Here is a 22,820-nt window from a genome sequence, read left to right as displayed (position 1 = left end):
GGGGGGGGGGGCTACTTCCTATAATTTTAGTGGTATGAGTGTGCCGCAAAACGGGGTCCCTTTTTCATGCCCTGCTGGTTAGAACGGGGTCTGTTTTTCATGACCTGCTGGTTAGAACCAGGTCTGTTTTTTAACATAACAGTCCAGAACAGGTTCACATATTCCTGACACGTATTTTAGCTAGTAAGAAAAGGCACAGGAATCTGAAATTTTATCCCTTAAACGTGAAAAATGGGTGTGAGAATTTTTCAATAAAATTTCAAGATTCCTGTGGAAAAATTCATTATCTGAGCCTGTGTAAAACAGGTTATACATTTTTACTGAGGCTTTTGGGGTACATTTCAAACATCAAAATGTCGAAAGGGCTAATCTTGAGGAAGCAAAAGACCTGGTTCGACGGTTATCGGACTATCTCCATGAAACTGTACGAAGCGTTCAAGTTATTCTAGACACAGACAGACAACTTAATGGGCCAGATGGAACCATATCATCGAAAACTTTGAAGTCCGTAGACATGATCCATAGTGAACTGAGTTATTTGCAAAGTCAAATAACGTCAATTAATTCGTCAATTCCCATTAACATGTTGTCTTGTCTCACTGTATGCGTTGAAAACTTACATGCTCTTGGACATTTCAAATGCCAATTACCAACTATGTTAGAACATGCCCGGAACTTAAGCAATACGGTGTATGAGGGAATAAAAAGGAGTGTCCTGTGGGCTGCCTACTACTTTACGCATCCCTCCTCTTATTACCCTATTCCTGAAAATGACATGCCATTGTCGTCCCTGAGTGCTATGGAGCACTTGAAACCAAAAGCCCTGCTGTCAAAGGACCAGGAACGAGAAATGCGTGAGTGGGCCCAGGATTTCGGAAAGTGTGTTCGACAAAGATCAGTACGACAGCAAACGACAATGTACAACACTGGCACATTACCACTTAATATGTACAAAAATGCAACTTACAGTACCACAAGTGAAAAAATCACATTTCCTTCAATAGCTGAAGAAGGTAACACGGACTATGATCAAGTTTCTGAATCAGATGTGGACTACACTGAAGAAACGGACAATGTTATTGACACCCCAGAATGTCTTAGTTTTCTTCAAGGGACAACCAGCAGGAGTGGGAGAACAATCAGGCTCAGCAGTAAATTTTATTGACAAAATAAATATATATACTTTATAATCTCTTAGTTTAGCCTCAAGATAAAACACAGATGTGGTTCTGTGGTATTTACGCCAGTAAAACATTTCTATGAAATATTATTATACAATAAAAGAAGTCAGAATGTGACTGTTTTTAACGATTTAATTTAGAACCTGGGAGAATTCAACATGTAAACAAGTAATGAGCCAGTAATGTATTTGATTGTAGCTTAATTGCACCAAACAACCAGCTTCTGAATCTCTATTATCGAGATTGATTGGTGATACTCTTTTTATATTTTCGTGATCCGTGATCATGGAAATTTATTTTCTGTGACTCGTGATTGACAAAAAAATCAACTCATGAATCGTGATGAGACCCCCCCCCCCATCAGGCCCCTCGGTTATGGCTCAAACCGTTTAGGATTTAGGGGCAAAAAAGGGGGGAAACAAGGGTTTCCTGGTTAATGGACAATTTAAAAGCAGTGTAAGGGAAGTAATCCAAACACATTTAAAGTAATATGTTTAGTCTTTTGAATTTCAATAGTCATGATAGTCGTCTGGCGCGAAAAGGCTGATAACTTAATTTAAGAATTTTATATTTTCGGAGATGGTCAATTTCCAGAATTGCATGCTTTATCATCACCATTTTTCTTTGGCCATGGATAACGACACTATTGCTGCATTCTTTGACAATAAGGTATATTTAACAAGACAGTATTATCAATGTGTTATCGTGATATCAACATATGTTAGCAATGTTAGATACCTGAAAACATGATTTTATACAAGTTCACTTTTCGGCATCTCTGGGCGGCAAAGCAGATCAAATTCCTGATTATTTTTACTACAGCATTCTGATTTTTATTAATTGCTACATATTACCACTTTTTTAAATCAATTTTTGTTTATATTATCAACAAATGAGACATTGTAAGAGTTTACTTAACATGATCACTAGTTCAAGTTGTCGTTCTTAGTGTATAGTTTGTTCCAAAAACAGTGTTTGTTTCTGGTACAGTTTGTCAGTTGTTTATTAACAATAAATTTGTCTCAACTAAAAAAACATGTTAGCTTCAGTGTGTGTGTGTTTTTTTTTAATTAGTAATTGTTTCTAAATACATTTGCCAGACAGGATTATAGGTAATTGTTATGTCCCTTGTTTGAAAAAATATAAGTTGCTTGTTTCTATATTTAACGATTTACATGATACTTCTTCAGTACATCTATACTATTAAACGAGAAGACCTCATTTTTGGTGTCGCTTCTCTTCTTTCCAGAATAAATTAATCAACACGCCTCTGTGTCCTATATGTACAGTGCATAGTCGCATTTGTTATCCATTCATATGATTATTCAGATTGAGTTATTTTAGGAGAAAAACGAGAAAAAAGGCATCCGGATATTGTCCCATCATTGTACGAAATTTTAAGTCAGATTAGACTTCCGGTTTGCGTTTTTCTGTATACTTTGAACATACATATACTACGAATAAAGTGTATTTTCTATCATTTTCAAGTTTACTATCCACGGCGGTCACAGAGTTTATTAAATAGAGAGGGTCTGTATATTATATCAATGATCACCATGGATCGATTAGTAAACTTAGAATTGAAAGTAAATACGCTTTATTTAATATAGTAATGAATGTTCATAATATACAAATAAGCGCTAAAATTATTCATGCGAACTTTTGATACTTTTTCTGAAATTCTCCAGTCATTAAATCTTTTACAAAATTCATTGATTACATAAAAAAAAAAGAAGATTTGGTATGATTGCCATGTTAAGACAACTCTCCACAAGAGACCAAAATGACACAGATATTAACAACTATAGGTCACCGTACGGCCTTCAACAAAGAGCAAAGCCCATACCGCATACTCAGCTTCAAAAGGCCCGAAATGACAATGTAAAACAATGCAAACGAGAAAACTAGCGACCTTATTTACTTAAATAAATGTTCATAACATACTAAATGTATGTTGATATTGAAATTGATAGAAAACCAAAAATTGGGAACTTTGGAAATAAAGGTGGAGGGTAAAAAAACATTTTCCTGTCCCCAATAACCTATGACTTATGATACTTTTGCTGAAATTCTCCAGTCATTCTGTATTTTACAAAATTCTTCCAACAACACTTTACATACTTTAAACTACGCTCTGAATGCCCGCGATTTCGCGGGTGTGTTCTAGTATTTGATAAATTGAATAGATATTGCTTTTTTGAATTCATTTGTTAAACATGTTAAAGATATTTATTTATGTTCTAAAGTTTAGTATTTGCATTGTTGCTATAAATAATTTATGACCTTCGTTGAGAGACTTTATCATTTTATATAAGTGGTTTGGAATTTAATATTAAATTAAATTATTGAACTGCACTAAAATCTGCCCTATGACATGTATGAGGTTAGTGCATTCTACTTATTGAATAAATTATATATTGTTTTCATTGTTTTTTTGGTTTTTCTTTTATTTAGATGGCGCTTTTATATTAAGCGACCATCGTGTTCTTATATATCACTTCACCATCTAGAACAAGCTGTGGTCTGCATCCCCTGCAGAATTGCTCCTGCTACATACATGACCCCACCCCCTTTTCGTTTATGGCTATCAGTGAAATATGTTTATTTTTTTAACACATTTTGTTTTTAACTCGTATGCATATTTTTACTGTCAACAAACTATATGGCCTCAACCTTAACAATGTACTACAGGACATCTGGTTTTGAGTGTATTTATCCCAGAATGAATCACCTATAATATGAACAGGTGATGAACAAAGACTGAATAGCCAATCACAACTTTCTAAAAATAATAAAAAATAGCCAGTCATAACTTGTGGCAAATAGTTGAGGGCCAGTTGAGGTCTAGCTGGATTTTTGCCATGCAAATTAGGTAGCCCTCAACTATTAATACTCAACTTTATGCAAATTAGTTGAGCAACGTTGAGAAAATATCATAGTTGAGGGCTAGGTGTCCAACAGTTGAGCAATTAGAGTTGAGGGCTACCTGGCCAACAGTTGAGGGCCAGGTCATTAAAAGTTGAGGGCTAGGTGGCCAATAGATGAGGGCCAGGTCATTAAAAGTTGAGGGCTAGGTCTTAAAAAGTTTAGCATTATGTGGTAATTGCAAACTGATGACTACACATTGTAGAAAATATAAATTTAAATTGTGTATTTTTATAGCCAAAATACTGCTGAAAGATCTTAACTCACAACATACTACATGAATGCTTTATCCTTGCTTTTTAGAAGTTATCTAGCAAATAAGAATAGATATCTAATTTTATACCAAATTCATTATATTAGAATATTCTTATTTTATTAGTAATACTTTCTAAAACAAATTGTCTTAATAATAAAATAAACATGTCTCCTGTCTTACACATTTTGACAATATATAAATTAATGCATAAATATATTGTCTCACTTTTTTCTTCACTCTTTAAAGTTTATAAAGAAAACACTTTAAATATCACTATTTTGAACTAAAAGAGCATAATTATCCTATTCAAAATGGTGGAAATCAAATCTAATCCAATGACCTTACCAAAAGATGTTTCCAGAAATATGTGTTAAACATCAATCTTCCTAAATCCAAGAGTCATGTCATCAGAAGAATACACTGCACTTTTCAATGTCAATACAGTTATTTGTAACTTTTTTTTATCTACATTCATTGTAAATTTCATATTTTATTCATGATAGCTAGAAGACATCTTTGCTTGCCATGTGCATGCTCAAACCCAGTTCAAATTTCAAATGTTTGAGGTTCTTTTGGGTATTGTGACAGTGTGATCACTTTGAGATTTGCCCCTAATAATAACTGTTAATTACCTAAATCTTAAATATTTGATATATCTTATAATAAAAGAAATACTGTTTGTTTTTTATCTTTATGTCAAAGATTTAGTTAAGTTAAGATACAGAAAAAATGTATAAAATTGAAAGCTTCCCTTAATTTTGCCTCAAACTTTGTGTACATTTATAATAGTACTTCCTGTCCATTTGCACTAAAGACAGATAAAACAGATGGCACATAACATTTATATCACCAGGTCATATTTCTAATTGCTCAACTTTTGCTCAACTATAAAAAAAAATCAAAGTCTGCATGAACGCTCAACTTTTCCTCAACTACAAAAATTTCAAAGTCTGAATGCTCAACTTTTCCTCAACTACAAAAATTTCAAAGTCTGAAAGCTCAACTTTTGCTCAACTATATGAAAACCAAAGATCAATTGCTCAACTTTTCCTCAACTTAATGGCCAGCTTCAGTTGAGGGCCGGTTGAGCGACATCTATCCAACATACAGTGCTTGGCCAGGTTTGAGTTGAGCTATAATGCTCAACACCTAGCCCTCAACTGTCCGCCACATGGCCATCAACTGGCCCTCAACTTTTTTTTCTGTAGGGGTATAGAACAATGTAGAAATGTCAATAATTAACCAAAAGAAAAGGAGAAAGTGTCACAAAGTTATCAAAAGCTTTTCAAAGTGCAATGAAATAATGATTAATAAAGTGAACATGTTTTGGAAACTTTTATTTAAATTATAAGAAAAATGTCCCCTAATTACTGAAATTCAGCTCGAAAAAGTTTGTACGCGTTATGACATGAAGGTGAACAGTTTTAAAATAAAATTGAGAAAGAAAATGAGGAATGAGTCAAAGAGACAACATCCCAAAAAGAGCATTTTTCTCTGTTTCAAGATCTATCAGTCTGGGCCCATCCTAATTTTCTTACTACAACTGGGAAGGCAAATGCTCACATTAAATCTGTACTGTACAGTGCACATGCTTAATGTCCACCTTTACATCATAACCCTTGGTTACGTGCTATCATTAAAGGAGGAATATATATACAGAACATGCATAAAGATACATACATACAACCTGAAACTACATGTACATGTGACACATGCTATAGACAACTTTCAAGTTCGATGCATTTCCGTCAAAACTCTGGTTTTAGTGAACATCATTTGTGCATTTAGGTGCATCACCACTTCCGTTCCAATGTTGAGGGAGTGGTTGGAAAACTATCATACTCTAATTGCACGAATTATTCGGCAAATTAAATTTCATAATTGAAAATCAGCACTGCTGTAATTAGGGAATTGTGATTAAGTACTTACAAAACAAAATATTGCACAATGACGATCACTTAGACGCTTGATGAACGTTAATAGTGCAGGGATACAGGCAATCCCCTCTATCTGGTAAATGACGTCATAAAGGCGTGCATAATTGACAATTTTTTTCCGGTCGTATATTGGTATCACGTCGTCATCAGCGTCGTCTGAAGACGGATGGTTTCCGGATAATAACTTTAGTATTAGAAAATAGAAATCAATAAAATTTTAACACAATGTTTATAACCACAAAAGGAAGCTTGGGATTGGTTTTGGGGGTTATGGTCCCTAAGGTTTAGAATCAGGGGCCCAAAGGGCCCAAAAACAAGCATTTATCTAGTGTCAGTACAAAAAGTTGTGTATAAGTATTTCAATTGTTATGAAATTGTACCAGGTGACAATTTTTAATACCATAAGTAGAAGGTTGGGATATGTTTTGTGGGTTATTGGGCAAAAAGTCTAGGAATAAAGGTCCAAAAAGGGGCCAAAAACAAGCATTTTTGTAGTGTCAAGAAAATAAATTAGAGTTATCTTTCTTTGTCCAGAATGGTTGTTGAATCACCTAAAACCAATGCTTTATGAAATCTTTGAAAATTGGAGTTATCTTTCTTGTCCAGAATAGTAGTTGAATCAACTTAAATCAATGCTATATACAATAATCATTAAGAACTAACAATAATCATTGTAATAAATTGCTTATAATTACACTGCTCTCATAGGGCGTTCCTGATTGACAATAAAAATATTGTATTGTATTGTATTGTACAATATACAATGCGATATTCACTTTACTACCAACTGATAAATTAAAGCAGTCTTTCCCATTTAGTGATTATAACATTATTATAAGCACTTTGATTACCATTCTAGTGTTATGCCCCTTTACAAATGGAAAAATTGAAGAATTTTTTAGTTTCTGTTCTCTTAACTTAAGTTTGTCTCAACTAAATTTAATGAAATGTGTATATAATGCTTATTTAACCTCTAAACTCAGTTTAAGTTCAATTTTTGGCAGCTTCACTTTTACAGTTCTAGAGTTATGTCCTTTTATAACGTTATATGCTAGCGGGGGCATCATCTGTGTCCCTTTGGACATATTCCCCATTTATTTTTTCAGAAGTTACTATAAATTAATATTAATTTTAACCATGACTGCATGACATTTTATATTTTAATATTTTATGATGTATTCAAATGGGTATTGATTGTTGCAAACTCCATTAGAAATTTGAATTGAGATCATTGTTTGAATAGGAGTTCATTAGACCACATTCATTCTGTGGCAGCAACCTATGCTGTGTCAACTATTTAATCACAATCCAAATTCAGAGCTGTATCCAGCTTGAATGTTGTGTCCATACTATCCCCAACCTTTCAGGGTTCGACCTCTGCAGTCGTATAAAGCTGCGCCCTGCGGAGCATCTGGTTGCGTCATGCGGCTAACAAATTGGACCTTGTTATTTAAGTATTGTAGATGTACACATACATTACAACATTGTTCCTCGTACATTTACACAGCAGGAGCGAAAACACTCTTATCAATATTCTAAATAAGGAAATGTAGCTTATTTCTCTGTTGATAATTAAGGTTTTGCTATTTTGAATTATCATTTGTAGAATTTTTTATTTTTTTTCAGGACCGCATGGACCACTTATTAAGAATGGTATAGGTTTCAATTGTAAATAGAAAGATAATTTGAATGATGGCACCCCTCTTGGAAGAAGAAGAGAATTATGTACGCTTAGCTTTGTTATTGAAAGGAGTGTCACCAAGAGCAGTCCGTTCCTACTTTGATAGAGAATTTCCACCTACTCATCTACCTTCAACACTGAATACAAACTACAACACTCTTCAGGATTTAAAATTAAAGAGAGTTTTGAACCATGCTCAATGGAATCTGTTGTTTCCAAGAAATGGTATGTTTATACATGTTATATGGCTAAGAAAACCCCAATGCAATGAATTTAAGTAACATGGATTCGAGCGTCATTGATGAGTCTTTTGTAGACGAAACCCGTGTCTTGCGTATATATAAAATTTAGTCCTGGTATCTATGATGAGTTTATGTTAATATGGAGCAGAGGCGGATTTAGAGGGGGACCAGAAAAATTTTGGTTGGTTATATAGGAAATCATTGAAGCGTAACGGAATCAGCCCCCCCTTAGGCATTCAGTGGGCCCCCTCTTATGAAAATTTCTAGATCCATCACTGTGGAGAGTATATGTGTAATTGAATTCACCTCAAAATGTTGCTACTTTCTTCTTCTTCATCTTCATCCTATGGTAATATACTGTTGCATATATGGTATATTTAAAAATGTTATCCCAGTTTAAACAAATAATTATCTAGTGCAAGGAAAATAATCCACCATTTTCTACATTTGAAAATACCTGTAACAAGTCAGGAATACGACAGTTGTTGTCCATTTCTTTTTTATGTGTTTTGTCATTTGATTTTGCCATGTGATTAGGGATTTTCCGATATGAGTTCAGTATTTTTGTGATTTTACTTTTTAATTTCAATATTTTTGATGTTATAGGTGTACCTGATTCTATTACATTTGTACTTCTGATGTTACAGGTGAACTTAGTTCAAATATTTTAGATGTTATCGGTGTACCCGATTTTATTACTTTTTATGTTATAGATGTTATTAATTATAATTCTTTCGATGTTATAGGTGTACCTGTTTCCACAACATTTGATGTAACATTGATGATTTGCTTGATCAGAAACCTGACATCTGTTACTCAGCCAATCAATGGCTTTGACAGTTTACCACTACCAAGGGAGACAACTCCAGGACCTGATCTAGCAAGGATTAAATGGTACAGGAATATATTAGCCCATCATGATAGTAACAAAATGGCCACTGGTGATTTCAATATAGCATGGAGTAATATATCTGATGTAAGTGTTACATAACTTAAGTATGAGTGATTTTATATATATAATATTACTTACAGGTTATGAAGGGTCTAGGGGATCTACCGCAAGTGAAAATGTTAATGGGTGCCTTTTTCAAAATCATTGATCCAACATGTATTTGTTTTATCTCACAATTTTCAATGAACAAGATATAGGGATGCAGTGTATGAGCTTTCCCTATCTCATGCCTCAGTGACTTCAAATGTTAATTTTTCTAATAAGATGGGTGTGAAATTCATTCATGAAAAAGTCTGTTAACATTAATTTTGAGTTATATGGAGTTTTGATTGAATACTATTCTTTTTCAAAATATTTTTGTAGGCAGTAAGTAGATTGGGTGGTCAGCCAATGAATCAAGAGTGCCACGAGTTAAAGGTTAAAATCTTAGATCAGTCAAATCAGGAAATTATGCTGGAAATCAAACAATCACAGGAAACGATAAAAGAATTAGGACAAACAGTGGATATTTTGGGGACAAAGCACTCAGAAGTGACAGAAAATATGAGGAAGTTACAAGTTTCCCACATTACTTTACAGACTGAACACTCAGAGGTGACAGGAAATCTGAGGAAGTTACAAGTTTCCCACAGTACTTTACAGACTGAACACTCAGAGGTGACAGGAAATCTGAGGAAGTTACAAGATTCCCACAGTACTTTACAGACTGAACACACGGAAGTCACAGAACTATTGAAAGACCCAATACCGTGGAACATCAGAGGTACATTATAATCATAATTTTTTTATCTCCCCTGACCTAAAGCATCAAAGGAGCTATTGTTGTCACTTGGTGTCAGTTGTTGTTGTCTGTTGTCAGGTAAAGTGTAAAACATTCTACTCTAAAATTAACAACTGGGCTAGTTGTCATAGATGTAAGGCCACGGTTTTTTAATTTGTTGGTTTACGGATTTTCCCCATGAAAAAGTCGGGTCAGTCGGTCGGGGGAAAAAAAGAAAAAAAATCATCTTTGAAGACAAAAAAATACGCAAAATCAATATATATTTCACCTTTCTAACAATATGTTTGTTATGCTATTTTATCATCATTTCTAAAATTTTAGTTTGATGAAATATTATTGCTCAGTTGTTATAAACTACGCATGACATTGTCTAGTAATTTACAGTAAAAAAAAAGGAGATGCACGGACAAAGACGAAATTAAATCATCATTTCAGAAACAAGAAAAATAGATTCGCGTAGCTCTTAATCAATTCCAGAAAACTTGGTAAATAATGATCTTCAAGCACGGAAACTGATAAAGAAAAAATGCATAAACGTCGTACAAAAATAAGTTTCAACACACGTGTCAAAAACCTAATAGAATCGTCCACTGGAAAAACGATATGGGGTTAATCTGTTGTCTTGCATTCCCGTTTTTTTATCCAAATGAACGACATTTTTTTTATTACCTATAAAAACAAGAAAATTCCTAATGGTTTGTTAATATTCAGTTTTCTTTAATTTGATGCCTTCACCCTGTCCACATTTGGACAAGTCTATTTCTATGAGATGATGCATCTTACGGACTGATGACAAATAAGGTAAACGAACTTATTGTGTAATTGGTTTTAAACACAAGTTTCGTTCCGCAAAATTATTTGCGCAAACGACATTTCAAGGTCAGTTATAATTGATTTGTCTATATTTAGAAACGTAAACTGGAAGGGTTTTTTTTCACACCAGAAAGTGTTGTCAATTTTGTTAGTGATTAATGCATTTCATTTCAGGAAAAAAAATATTTTAATTATTTTTCAGGGATAATGCATTTGTTAAGGTCGGCGGGAATAAAAAAGCGTGAAAAGTGAATTTTATTTTTATTCTGGAAATCAGCAAAATCGGGTCGGCAGATCCGTAAACCAATAAATTAAAAAATCCTGGCCTAAGTTTTGTTTTATCTTAAAGTCTGTTGTCTCTAAACTTTTCTTGAAAAATCTTCTTCTGTTAAACTGTTCAATTGATTGAAACCAAAGTTTAAAATTGAGAAAGGAAATGGGGAATGTGTCAAAGCGACAACTACCCGACCATAGAGCAGACAACAACCAAAGGCCACCAATGGTTCTTCAATGTAGCGAGAAACTCCCACACCTGTAGGTGTCTTTCAGCTGGCCCCTTAAAAATATGTATACTAGTACAGTGATAATAAACGTCATACTAAACTCCGAATTATGCACAAGAAACTTAAATTAAAAATTGTCTGTTCATGTATCATGTGTAAAGGATGTCAACTATATAGTTTGAAATTTTCCTCCAGTCTGAGCAATCAACATGGCCACTATGGCTATAAAAATATAACATAGGGGGAACACTACAGTTTTGATGAGTATCTGGAAAACAAGAGCCAGTTGAGATAAACTGAAAGGGGAAATATGGTTAGCATATCAAACTCTATCTACCCTGAATATTTTAGAAAATTCTGTCCTATTTATAATTTACTTTCCCAATCCTGAATTGTTGATTTTTGTCGAGCCTATGATTTCTGTCGCAGAAAGCTGGACATAGTGATAATGATCCGTTAGCTAACTTCTTGAAAGCTTAATATTTCAGTAGGTAGAAGACCTGGACCCTTCCTACTTTGTATATATAGATGCCTTATGTTACGAAGTTTCCGTCTGTCATATGTCCATTGTCATTGACCTCTTTTTCATGGTTCAGGGACTACTTGAAAAAAAAAATAGGATTTTTAGTATTCTTAATTTCTCTCCTAATATGAGTAATAGGATAACTATATTTGGTATGTTCGTACCTTCAGAGCTCCAGATGGGGCAATATGCGCAATTGTTTCTACATAGGCGGTAATGGTAACGTTTTCTTCTGTTGCTCAGCCCATATCATAAACTTGTATACGTATGATGGCTTGTTTCGAAACTGAGACATTTTTATACGACCGCAAAATTTGAAAAATTTTTCGTCGTATATTGCTATCACGTTGGCGTCGTCGTCGTCGTCGTCCGAATACTTTTAGTTTTCGCACTCTAACTTTAGTAAAAGTGAATGGAAATCTATGAAATTTTAACACAAGGTTTATGACCACAAAAGGAAGGTTGGTATTGATTTTGGGAGTTTTGGTCCCAACATTTTAGGAATTAGGGGCCAAAAAGGGCCCAAATTAGCATTTTCTTGGTTTTCTCACTATAACTTTAGTTTAAGTTAATAGAAATCTATGAAATTTTGACACAAGGTTTATGACCACAAAAGAACGGTTGGGATTGATTTTGGGAGTTTTGGTTTCAACAGTTTAGGAATTAAGGGCCAAAAAAGGGCCCAAATAAGCATTATTCTTGGTTTTCGCACAATAACTTTAGTTTAAGTAAATAGAAATCTATGAAATTTAAACACAAGGTTTATGACCATTAAAGGAAGGTTGGTATTGATTTTGGGAGTTTTGGTCCCAACAGAATAAGGGGCCCAAAGGGTCCAAAATTAAACTTTGTTTGATTTCATCAAAATTGAATAATTGGGGTTCTTTGATATGCCGAATCTAACTGTCATGACTGTGTATGTAGATTCTTAACTTTTGGTCCCGTTTTCAAATTGGTCTACATTAAGGTCCAAAGGGTCCAAAATTAAACTTAGTTTGATTTTGACAAAAAATGAATCAGTTAGGTTCTTTGATATGCTGAATCTAAAAATGTACTTAGATTCTTGATTATTGGCCTAGTTTTCAAGTTGGTCAAAATTGGGGTCCAAAATTAAACTTTGTTTGATTTCATCAAAAATTGAATAAATGGGGTTCTTTGATATACCAAATCTAACTGTGTATGTAGATTCTTCATTTTTGGTCCTGTTTTCAAATTGGTCTACACTAAAGTCCAAAGGGTCCAAAATTAAACTTAGTCTGATTTTAACAAAAATTGAAATCTTGGGGTTCTTTGATATGCTGAATCCAAAAATGTACTTAGATTTTTTATTATGGGCCCAGTTTTCAAGTTGGTCCAAATCAGGATCTAAAATTATTATATTAAGTATTGTGCAATAGCAAGTCTTTTCAATTGCACTGTATTGCGCAATGGCAAGAAATATCTAATTGCACAATATTGTGAAATAGCAATTTTTTTTTTAATTAGAGTTATCTTTCTTTGTCCAGAATAGTAAGCAAGAAATATCTAATTGCAAAATATTGTGCAATAGCAAGTTTTTTTTTTAATTGGAGTTATCTTTCTTTGTCCAGAATCACCTTAAATCTTTTTTATATACAATATACAATGTATATTCACTTTTTACTACCAACTGATAAATTAAAATAATCTTTACCATTCAGTGATAACAAGCAGTTTTTTTTACATCTTAATATTTTATGATGTATTTAAATGAGTAGTTATTGTTGCAAACTCCATTAGAAATTTTAATTGAGATTAGTTTTGGAATAAGGGAAAGGGGGATGTGATTAAAAAATTGGGTTCAATTTTTCTCATTTGAAATTTCATAAATAAAAAAGAAAATTTCTTCAAACATTTTTTTGAGAGGATTAATATTCAACAGCATAGTGAATTGCTCTAAGAGAAAACAAAAATTTTAAGTTCATTAGAACACATTCATTCTGTGTCAGAAACCTATGCTGTGTCAACTATTTAATCACAATCCAAATTTAGAGCTGAATCCAGCTTGAATGTTGTGTCCATACTTGCCCCAACCGTTCAGGGTTCAACCTCTGCGGTCGTATAAAGCTACGCCCTGCGGAGCATCTGGTTACATATGTGGTTAAATTTTCGGGGTACGAAGTGTGATTCATTTTTCCGTAAATTAGCAAACCCTGAGTATCCTTTTGCGATGTGGCTCCTCATGGTAAAAAATCCCATTTTTGACACAATAAGTCCTCTAAAAATTTAATACTTTGAACACATTTAATGGCTCCATAGTTTTTACGCATTTATTCTGTGTTCCCTTACTTTCTAAATTAACACAAATGGTTCAGCTCAGTCATTTGTTTATCATAGAAATGTGTCAAATATCACTACACAGAGATTTTTTGTTTACATGTGACTTTTGAGTTCCTCATTTCAAGGCGCATTAGGGATATAATGTCCCATATTGAAATCCATAGTTTTGATTTTTCCAAATATTTTTAGGTGATCTTCATCGGTATGACATTCTGAATAAATCTGTGTATTTTTGTCCATTTCTGAAAAAAAATAAAGTCGTTTCAGCACTATATGGCAATGACACTTTTATCGCTATATTCATTTATTTTTAATACAATGTGTCTGTATAATTAATTTCTTCCAGTATACCATCACTATTCAAAACAAGGACAAAACTTCTGATGATAACCTTAAATTACAATACACAGACCCTGTTAAAGCATTTCATAACATTTTCTTGTGTCTAAAAGTGCATTTTGACAGAGAAATTATGCAAAAATGTAGATTTTATAAAAAAAAAACAAACACCAAAATAATTATTCTTACTAGTGGACATCTGGTATCTAATACTGTGGAAACCACTCGAAACTACTGAGAAAGTCATTCTTATCATGTAATTAAAGTGCAATGAAGTGCAAATTTTCAAAACTTGTCCATTCACATAATTCTATTTGAGAAAAAAAGGCTTTTTACATGTATTTCAGTGAAAACTTTTATCAGTGAGAAATCCACATGAAGTATTAAAGGAAACATTGTGACATCACATGTATTATGGCGTCATTAAATAACGACAGATCAAAATAGTGCTAAATATAGTTTGCAGTGTTACATGGGAAACAGTTGCCGCAAGATTTAACTCGAAATATCGAGTCGAAAAGATCAGTAACCAAGCCTTTTCATTTAATACATGTATCAAGACCATAGCAACAGTTTTCATATTAGCATATTTCTAACATACCGACTGTAATTCAATTGCACGAATACCATAAATAAATAATTTAGAGCTTGCCTAATAAAACAAAATGCTTACCAGTTATTCAGGACTTTTTAAAACCTTTACTTTGCCATCTCATGTAAAAAAGTAATGATATGTCTGGAACTGAAATAAGACAAAAAATTTACTCAGGCTGTGTTATCATTTAATTTAAATACATAAGTATTGTTGAGAGAGAAAAATCTAACTTTTGAAAGTTTTATTGCAAAGAAAGAAAAAAGCTTCTCCCTTGTTGCTTAGCCACCTTCATGTAAACCATTTATATTAGAAGCAATGAGTAGTAGCTAACTAGCTTAATAGTTGAATAGCAATATTGTTTTCAAGAAGGTTTGACCCTCCCCCCTTTTCACTGAGAAATGTCAATATCTAGTGTTTTGCTCGTGTGTATTAAAATTAGTAATTCATGATTTTCTTAATACATGTACATGTTTGTTTTCTGTTTATTTGCATATGATATTTACTGACCAGGGTCAAATCATTGAATAAAAGCACATGTGATGATGTATCTCACTTTACGCGTGTGAAGTGTGTTATCTCCCTTGATTGTCAGTTATTCCTGTAGACCAGAGTGATAATAACCAGTCAGAGCTCTGACATAAACAAGTGATGATTACATAACCAAGACTATATTGTGTCATGTTTACTTACAATTTGATAATATTACATGTTAGTTATTTCTTGCCTTTTTCAATTAAATAAATAATTCCTTTCGGATCTCTCGGGGGTAAACAAAGTTATGATTGTGCCTAAAAAAAGTGTTCAGCCCTGTGCCAGTAATGCATTTTAAAAGCGAAAATTTCATTGCCTTTTGGCTGATCTTTATCAATAATATTTATCTTAAACTGTTTATGATAACTAGGTATAAATAAAAAAAATACTAACCATCATTTTCACAATTTTCTGTGGTGTACAGGTGTAATACCACCATTGATTTTCCCCTATTAGTCTTTGTTAAATTTGCACTTTTCAAAAAATTGTGCAGAATTTATCTTTGTTTCAAATAAAGAAATACTTGGCATGAGTAAAGTTTTATCCTGTCCAGTTCTATAGAAAAAGTTTCACATAACATTTCATTGCATATAAGAAAATAACCATCATTGTAAGTTAACCAATCAAATTTCTCCCCTTATTCTATCTGTGTACAAGGTTTAGTCACCATGTAACCTCAAGATTACAAAATTTTCTATAGAAATCACAAATAAAAAATAATGGTGTTTTGAAATACCCAAGACATATGTTTATGACACAGAAATAGTTTTACTGCAAAAAAATGTAGGATTAATTACCTACAATGGTCAAATTCAAGGGAATATTTTTTTAGACCTACTTTCGTATGCAACCGGATGTGACGTACCATGATTTGGTGGTATTACACCTAAAGAAGACCTTTTTGTTCAATAAACTGAATGTGACTTTTTCCCTTTGTAATACTGGTTATTTCAAGCATTTCTGTCAAGTTTTGTCATAATCAGTTCAAAAGTTTGAGAAAAATCTAGTATATTGAAAGACGACATCTACAGCGATTCGAGCAAAATTTCTTCGACAAATCCAAACCAAGCCGCATCAAGATAGAATAGAGTGTGGACCAATAAATGATCAAATATCTATCTTATCTGCCTACAAACAGTTGAAAATGATACACAAGATGATTTTAGGAACATAAAATACCACTAATAAACCTCTTTGTCTTCTTTATAAGGTCTCTTTGGGTCAATTTATACCTCTCATTTCCTCAAAATTTCAACTTTTCAGGCCAATAAATAAAAATATTGGGGTAACTTTCAATCATTTATGGTGGAACTGTTATAAGAAATGAGTAATTGAAGCATTTTAGCAGAATGAACAATCCATATAAAAGTTTACTGTCTCCATGAAGGTTTCAATAAGTCCTTACGTAAAATTTAAATTTACGCCGCGTTCCAAAGAGGGACATAAAAGGCTTCTCTTTTAGTGAATAACTTGTCGTTACAACATTAAAAATAATTTCATCTACTTATAACTATATATTTATTTAAGTATTACCTAGGAAAATGTTATATCATAGCAAAATATAAGAAATAAGGAGAAAAAGCCCACCCCCCTCCAAAAAAATAAATATATGCACTTAGTATGGCTTGTTCTGTCAACTGAATATTCATGGTACAGTCCTATTTCAAGACAATTTTCTCATAAAATGTGTTTTGGAGACTCAATCCACTCAGAATGTTTCATTTTTTGTATTATTTCACTTAACTAGCAAGAAATTTTAACACATGAGATTACTCACAAGGCCATAGGTGCATGTACAGCTTCCCATAAAGAAGACCTTTTTGTTCAATAAACTGAATGTGACTTTTTCCCTTTGTAATACTGGTTATTTCAAGCATTTCTGTCAAGTTTTGTCATAATCAGTTCAAAAGTTTGAGAAAAATCTAGTATATTGAAAGACGACATCTACAGCGATTCGAGCAAAATTTCTTCGACAAATCCAAACCAAGCCGCATCAAGATAGAATAGAGTGTGGACCAATAAATGATCAAATATCTATCTTATCTGCCTACAAACAGTTGAAAATGATACACAAGATGATTTTAGGAACATAAAATACCACTAATAAACCTCTTTGTCTTCTTTATAAGGTCTCTTTGGGTCAATTTATACCTCTCATTTCCTCAAAATTTCAACTTTTCAGGCCAATAAATAAAAATATTGGGGTAACTTTCAATCATTTATGGTGGAACTGTTATAAGAAATGAGTAATTGAAGCATTTTAGCAGAATGAACAATCCATATAAAAGTTTACTGTCTCCATGAAGGTTTCAATAAGTCCTTACGTAAAATTTAAATTTACGCCGCGTTCCAAAGAGGGACATAAAAGGCTTCTCTTTTAGTGAATAACTTGTCGTTACAACATTAAAAATAATTTCATCTACTTATAACTATATATTTATTTAAGTATTACCTAGGAAAATGTTATATCATAGCAAAATATAAGAAATAAGGAGAAAAAGCCCACCCCCCTCCAAAAAAATAAATATATGCACTTAGTATGGCTTGTTCTGTCAACTGAATATTCATGGTACAGTCCTATTTCAAGACAATTTTCTCATAAAATGTGTTTTGGAGACTCAATCCACTCAGAATGTTTCATTTTTTGTATTATTTCACTTAACTAGCAAGAAATTTTAACACATGAGATTACTCACAAGGCCATAGGTGCATGTACAGCTTCCCATATTAAAGAAGACCTTTTTGTTCAATAAACTGAATGTGACTTTTTCCCTTTGTAATACTGGTTATTTCAAGCATTTCTGTCAAGTTTTGTCATAATCAGTTCAAAAGTTTGAGAAAAATCTAGTATATTGAAAGACGACATCTACAGCGATTCGAGCAAAATTTCTTCGACAAATCCAAACCAAGCCGCATCAAGATAGAATAGAGTGTGGACCAATAAATGATCAAATATCTATCTTATCTGCCTACAAACAGTTGAAAATGATACACAAGATGATTTTAGGAACATAAAATACCACTAATAAACCTCTTTGTCTTCTTTATAAGGTCTCTTTGGGTCAATTTATACCTCTCATTTCCTCAAAATTTCAACTTTTCAGGCCAATAAATAAAAATATTGGGGTAACTTTCAATCATTTATGGTGGAACTGTTATAAGAAATGAGTAATTGAAGCATTTTAGCAGAATGAACAATCCATATAAAAGTTTACTGTCTCCATGAAGGTTTCAATAAGTCCTTACGTAAAATTTAAATTTACGCCGCGTTCCAAAGAGGGACATAAAAGGCTTCTCTTTTAGTGAATAACTTGTCGTTACAACATTAAAAATAATTTCATCTACTTATAACTATATATTTATTTAAGTATTACCTAGGAAAATGTTATATCATAGCAAAATATAAGAAATAAGGAGAAAAAGCCCACCCCCCTCCAAAAAAATAAATATATGCACTTAGTATGGCTTGTTCTGTCAACTGAATATTCATGGTACAGTCCTATTTCAAGACAATTTTCTCATAAAATGTGTTTTGGAGACTCAATCCACTCAGAATGTTTCATTTTTTGTATTATTTCACTTAACTAGCAAGAAATTTTAACACATGAGATTACTCACAAGGCCATAGGTGCATGTACAGCTTCCCATATTAGGTGTAATACCACCATTGATTTTCCCCTATTAGTCTTTGTTAAATTTGCACTTTTCAAAAAATTGTGCAGAATTTATCTTTGTTTCAAATAAAGAAATACTTGGCATGAGTAAAGTTTTATCCTGTCCAGTTCTATAGAAAAAGTTTCACATAACATTTCATTGCATATAAGAAAATAACCATCATTGTAAGTTAACCAATCAAATTTCTCCCCTTATTCTATCTGTGTACAAGGTTTAGTCACCATGTAACCTCAAGATTACAAAATTTTCTATAGAAATCACAAATAAAAAATAATGGTGTTTTGAAATACCCAAGACATATGTTTATGACACAGAAATAGTTTTACTGCAAAAAAATGTAGGATTAATTACCTACAATGGTCAAATTCAAGGGAATATTTTTTTAGACCTACTTTCGTATGCAACCGGATGTGACGTACCATGATTTGGTGGTATTACACCTAAAGAAGACCTTTTTGTTCAATAAACTGAATGTGACTTTTTCCCTTTGTAATACTGGTTATTTCAAGCATTTCTGTCAAGTTTTGTCATAATCAGTTCAAAAGTTTGAGAAAAATCTAGTATATTGAAAGACGACATCTACAGCGATTCGAGCAAAATTTCTTCGACAAATCCAAACCAAGCCGCATCAAGATAGAATAGAGTGTGGACCAATAAATGATCAAATATCTATCTTATCTGCCTACAAACAGTTGAAAATGATACACAAGATGATTTTAGGAACATAAAATACCACTAATAAACCTCTTTGTCTTCTTTATAAGGTCTCTTTGGGTCAATTTATACCTCTCATTTCCTCAAAATTTCAACTTTTCAGGCCAATAAATAAAAATATTGGGGTAACTTTCAATCATTTATGGTGGAACTGTTATAAGAAATGAGTAATTGAAGCATTTTAGCAGAATGAACAATCCATATAAAAGTTTACTGTCTCCATGAAGGTTTCAATAAGTCCTTACGTAAAATTTAAATTTACGCCGCGTTCCAAAGAGGGACATAAAAGGCTTCTCTTTTAGTGAATAACTTGTCGTTACAACATTAAAAATAATTTCATCTACTTATAACTATATATTTATTTAAGTATTACCTAGGAAAATGTTATATCATAGCAAAATATAAGAAATAAGGAGAAAAAGCCCACCCCCCTCCAAAAAAATAAATATATGCACTTAGTATGGCTTGTTCTGTCAACTGAATATTCATGGTACAGTCCTATTTCAAGACAATTTTCTCATAAAATGTGTTTTGGAGACTCAATCCACTCAGAATGTTTCATTTTTTGTATTATTTCACTTAACTAGCAAGAAATTTTAACACATGAGATTACTCACAAGGCCATAGGTGCATGTACAGCTTCCCATATTAGGTGTAATACCACCATTGATTTTCCCCTATTAGTCTTTGTTAAATTTGCACTTTTCAAAAAATTGTGCAGAATTTATCTTTGTTTCAAATAAAGAAATACTTGGCATGAGTAAAGTTTTATCCTGTCCAGTTCTATAGAAAAAGTTTCACATAACATTTCATTGCATATAAGAAAATAACCATCATTGTAAGTTAACCAATCAAATTTCTCCCCTTATTCTATCTGTGTACAAGGTTTAGTCACCATGTAACCTCAAGATTACAAAATTTTCTATAGAAATCACAAATAAAAAATAATGGTGTTTTGAAATACCCAAGACATATGTTTATGACACAGAAATAGTTTTACTGCAAAAAAATGTAGGATTAATTACCTACAATGGTCAAATTCAAGGGAATATTTTTTTAGACCTACTTTCGTATGCAACCGGATGTGACGTACCATGATTTGGTGGTATTACACCTACAAGGTGAAATCATCTTAAGATATCTCTGGATTTTTTGTTAGAAGATGGGGCAATATGCGCAATTGTTTCTACATAGGCGGTAATGGTAACGTTTTCTTCTGTTGCTCAGCCCATATCATAAACTTGTATACGTATGATGGCTTGTTTCAAAGCTGAGACATTTTTACATATGTGGTTAAATTTTCGGGGTACGAAGTGTGATTCATTTTTCCGTAAATTAGCAAACCCCAGGTATCCTTTTGCGATGTGGCTCCTCATGGTAAAAAATCCCATTTTTGACACAATAAGTTCTTTAAAAATTTAATACTTTGAACACATTTAATGGCTCCATAGTTTTTACACATTTATTCTGTGTTCCCTTACTTTCTAAATTAACACAAATGGTTCAGCTCAGTCAATTGTTTATCATAGAAATGTGTCAAATATCACTACAAAGAGATTTTTTGTTTACACATGACTTTTGAGTTCCTCATTTCAAGGCGCATTAGGGATATTGTCCCAGATAAGCTGCGTATTTGCATGATCACGCAATAAAAATTATGAAAAACCCAATGCAATTCGCAGATTCCAAAAAGAAATGAAAAATTCCGTCAAAAAGAACAAATTAAGAAAAATAATACTAACTTTTATTTGAATGATAATGTGTGAATGTTATATTGAATAAGAATGTTATATAAAGCAAGAAAACCAATTATTGGATATGATTGTTTCCATTAAAAGTAGAAATGATCAAAACAAGATGAAAAATGTGAACTGTTTGACGGAAATTACTTCCCATTTTTTGACACAAGGTTCACGTTTTACGATGCTTTAAGTTGACACTGGTATAATGGTTTTTATTAGTGTAGTTTGATTATTCAAACATCCCTTTTCTAAATCTTTTGCTTTTCTTTTGTTAAGAACATCTGTGATATATATTTTTTTCAATTTCAAATACCTTACTTATTAGATGCTCGTCTGTCAATAAATTTTATGATAGCAACAGGTTCATAAAATCTTGCCACATCATTGTAGGTACTTATATAAGCCTGTTAAAATTGTATTTCATAATTTACATTAAACATACACATTTTGGATCTTTCAATTTACTTTATTTAATTTAGTTTTATCAATTCTGTTGCTAACATAATTTCTGTCAAACTTGACATTTTATGTTAGCAACATTTGGATGTGCTACAAATTAGAGTTATCTGTCCCGGGTTGAAATCTTTTTAAATTTCAGGCAGCGGTATTTTGCAGGAGTTCTTAAGGTGGTATGGGAGTCTAAAATAAAAATGATAGAATTTGTTCATAATTTGCCAAAACGTTGTATCTATTGATATATGGTGAAAAATATAATAAAAATGATAGGTCACCGCGCATTTTCTCAAGCTACAGGACGGGACAAAATGACACATTTTGTATGGATTATACAGGAAAAAACACCATTTTGTGATTAGAAACTAAACAAAATGATAGAATTGTTAAATACTTCAGGAAAAGATAGCTTTCAGACACTGCTTTGAGAATATCAAAAGAAAAGATAGGGTCACCGTACGTTTTTTCCGGCTAAAATACAAAATAGGAAAATTCCATACAGAATCCTTCAGAAAATGCACTTTTTTAGAGTTACCTCCCCTTAAAATGCCAATTTTTAAAAAGATAAAAACAACCAAAAATAATTAACATTTGCAAAAATATCAATATTTAGAAGTTATAATCTTATAAATTGGTACTTTTAAATGAAAATGTACATTAAACATCTGCATTCGTGCAT

General features: G+C 32.5%; 1 protein-coding gene across 3 annotated transcripts in view; it reads left to right on the top strand.

Moving 5' to 3' along the window:
• Nucleotides 1–22,820, top strand: part of LOC139527139 (uncharacterized) — a 37,975-nt gene that overhangs the window by 1,393 nt on the left and 13,762 nt on the right. For 2 of the 3 annotated variants that reach the window (XM_071322417.1, XM_071322415.1), the window contains exons 2-4: nt 7,926–8,205; nt 8,969–9,198; nt 9,538–9,937. In XM_071322417.1, the coding sequence (XP_071178518.1) occupies nt 7,989–8,205; nt 8,969–9,198; nt 9,538–9,937 (847 nt within the window). In that variant the 5' untranslated portion in view covers nt 7,926–7,988. Of the gene's footprint in view, nt 1–1,757; nt 1,851–7,925; nt 8,206–8,968; nt 9,199–9,537; nt 9,938–22,820 lie in introns of those variants that run through there. The other variant, XM_071322416.1, reaches the window with a different exon arrangement.

The sequence above is a fragment of the Mytilus edulis genome, chromosome 6 (assembly GCF_963676685.1).
Source record: "Mytilus edulis chromosome 6, xbMytEdul2.2, whole genome shotgun sequence".
Taxonomy (NCBI): domain Eukaryota; kingdom Metazoa; phylum Mollusca; class Bivalvia; order Mytilida; family Mytilidae; genus Mytilus; species Mytilus edulis.
This window is presented reverse-complemented; position numbering and strand designations above follow the sequence as displayed.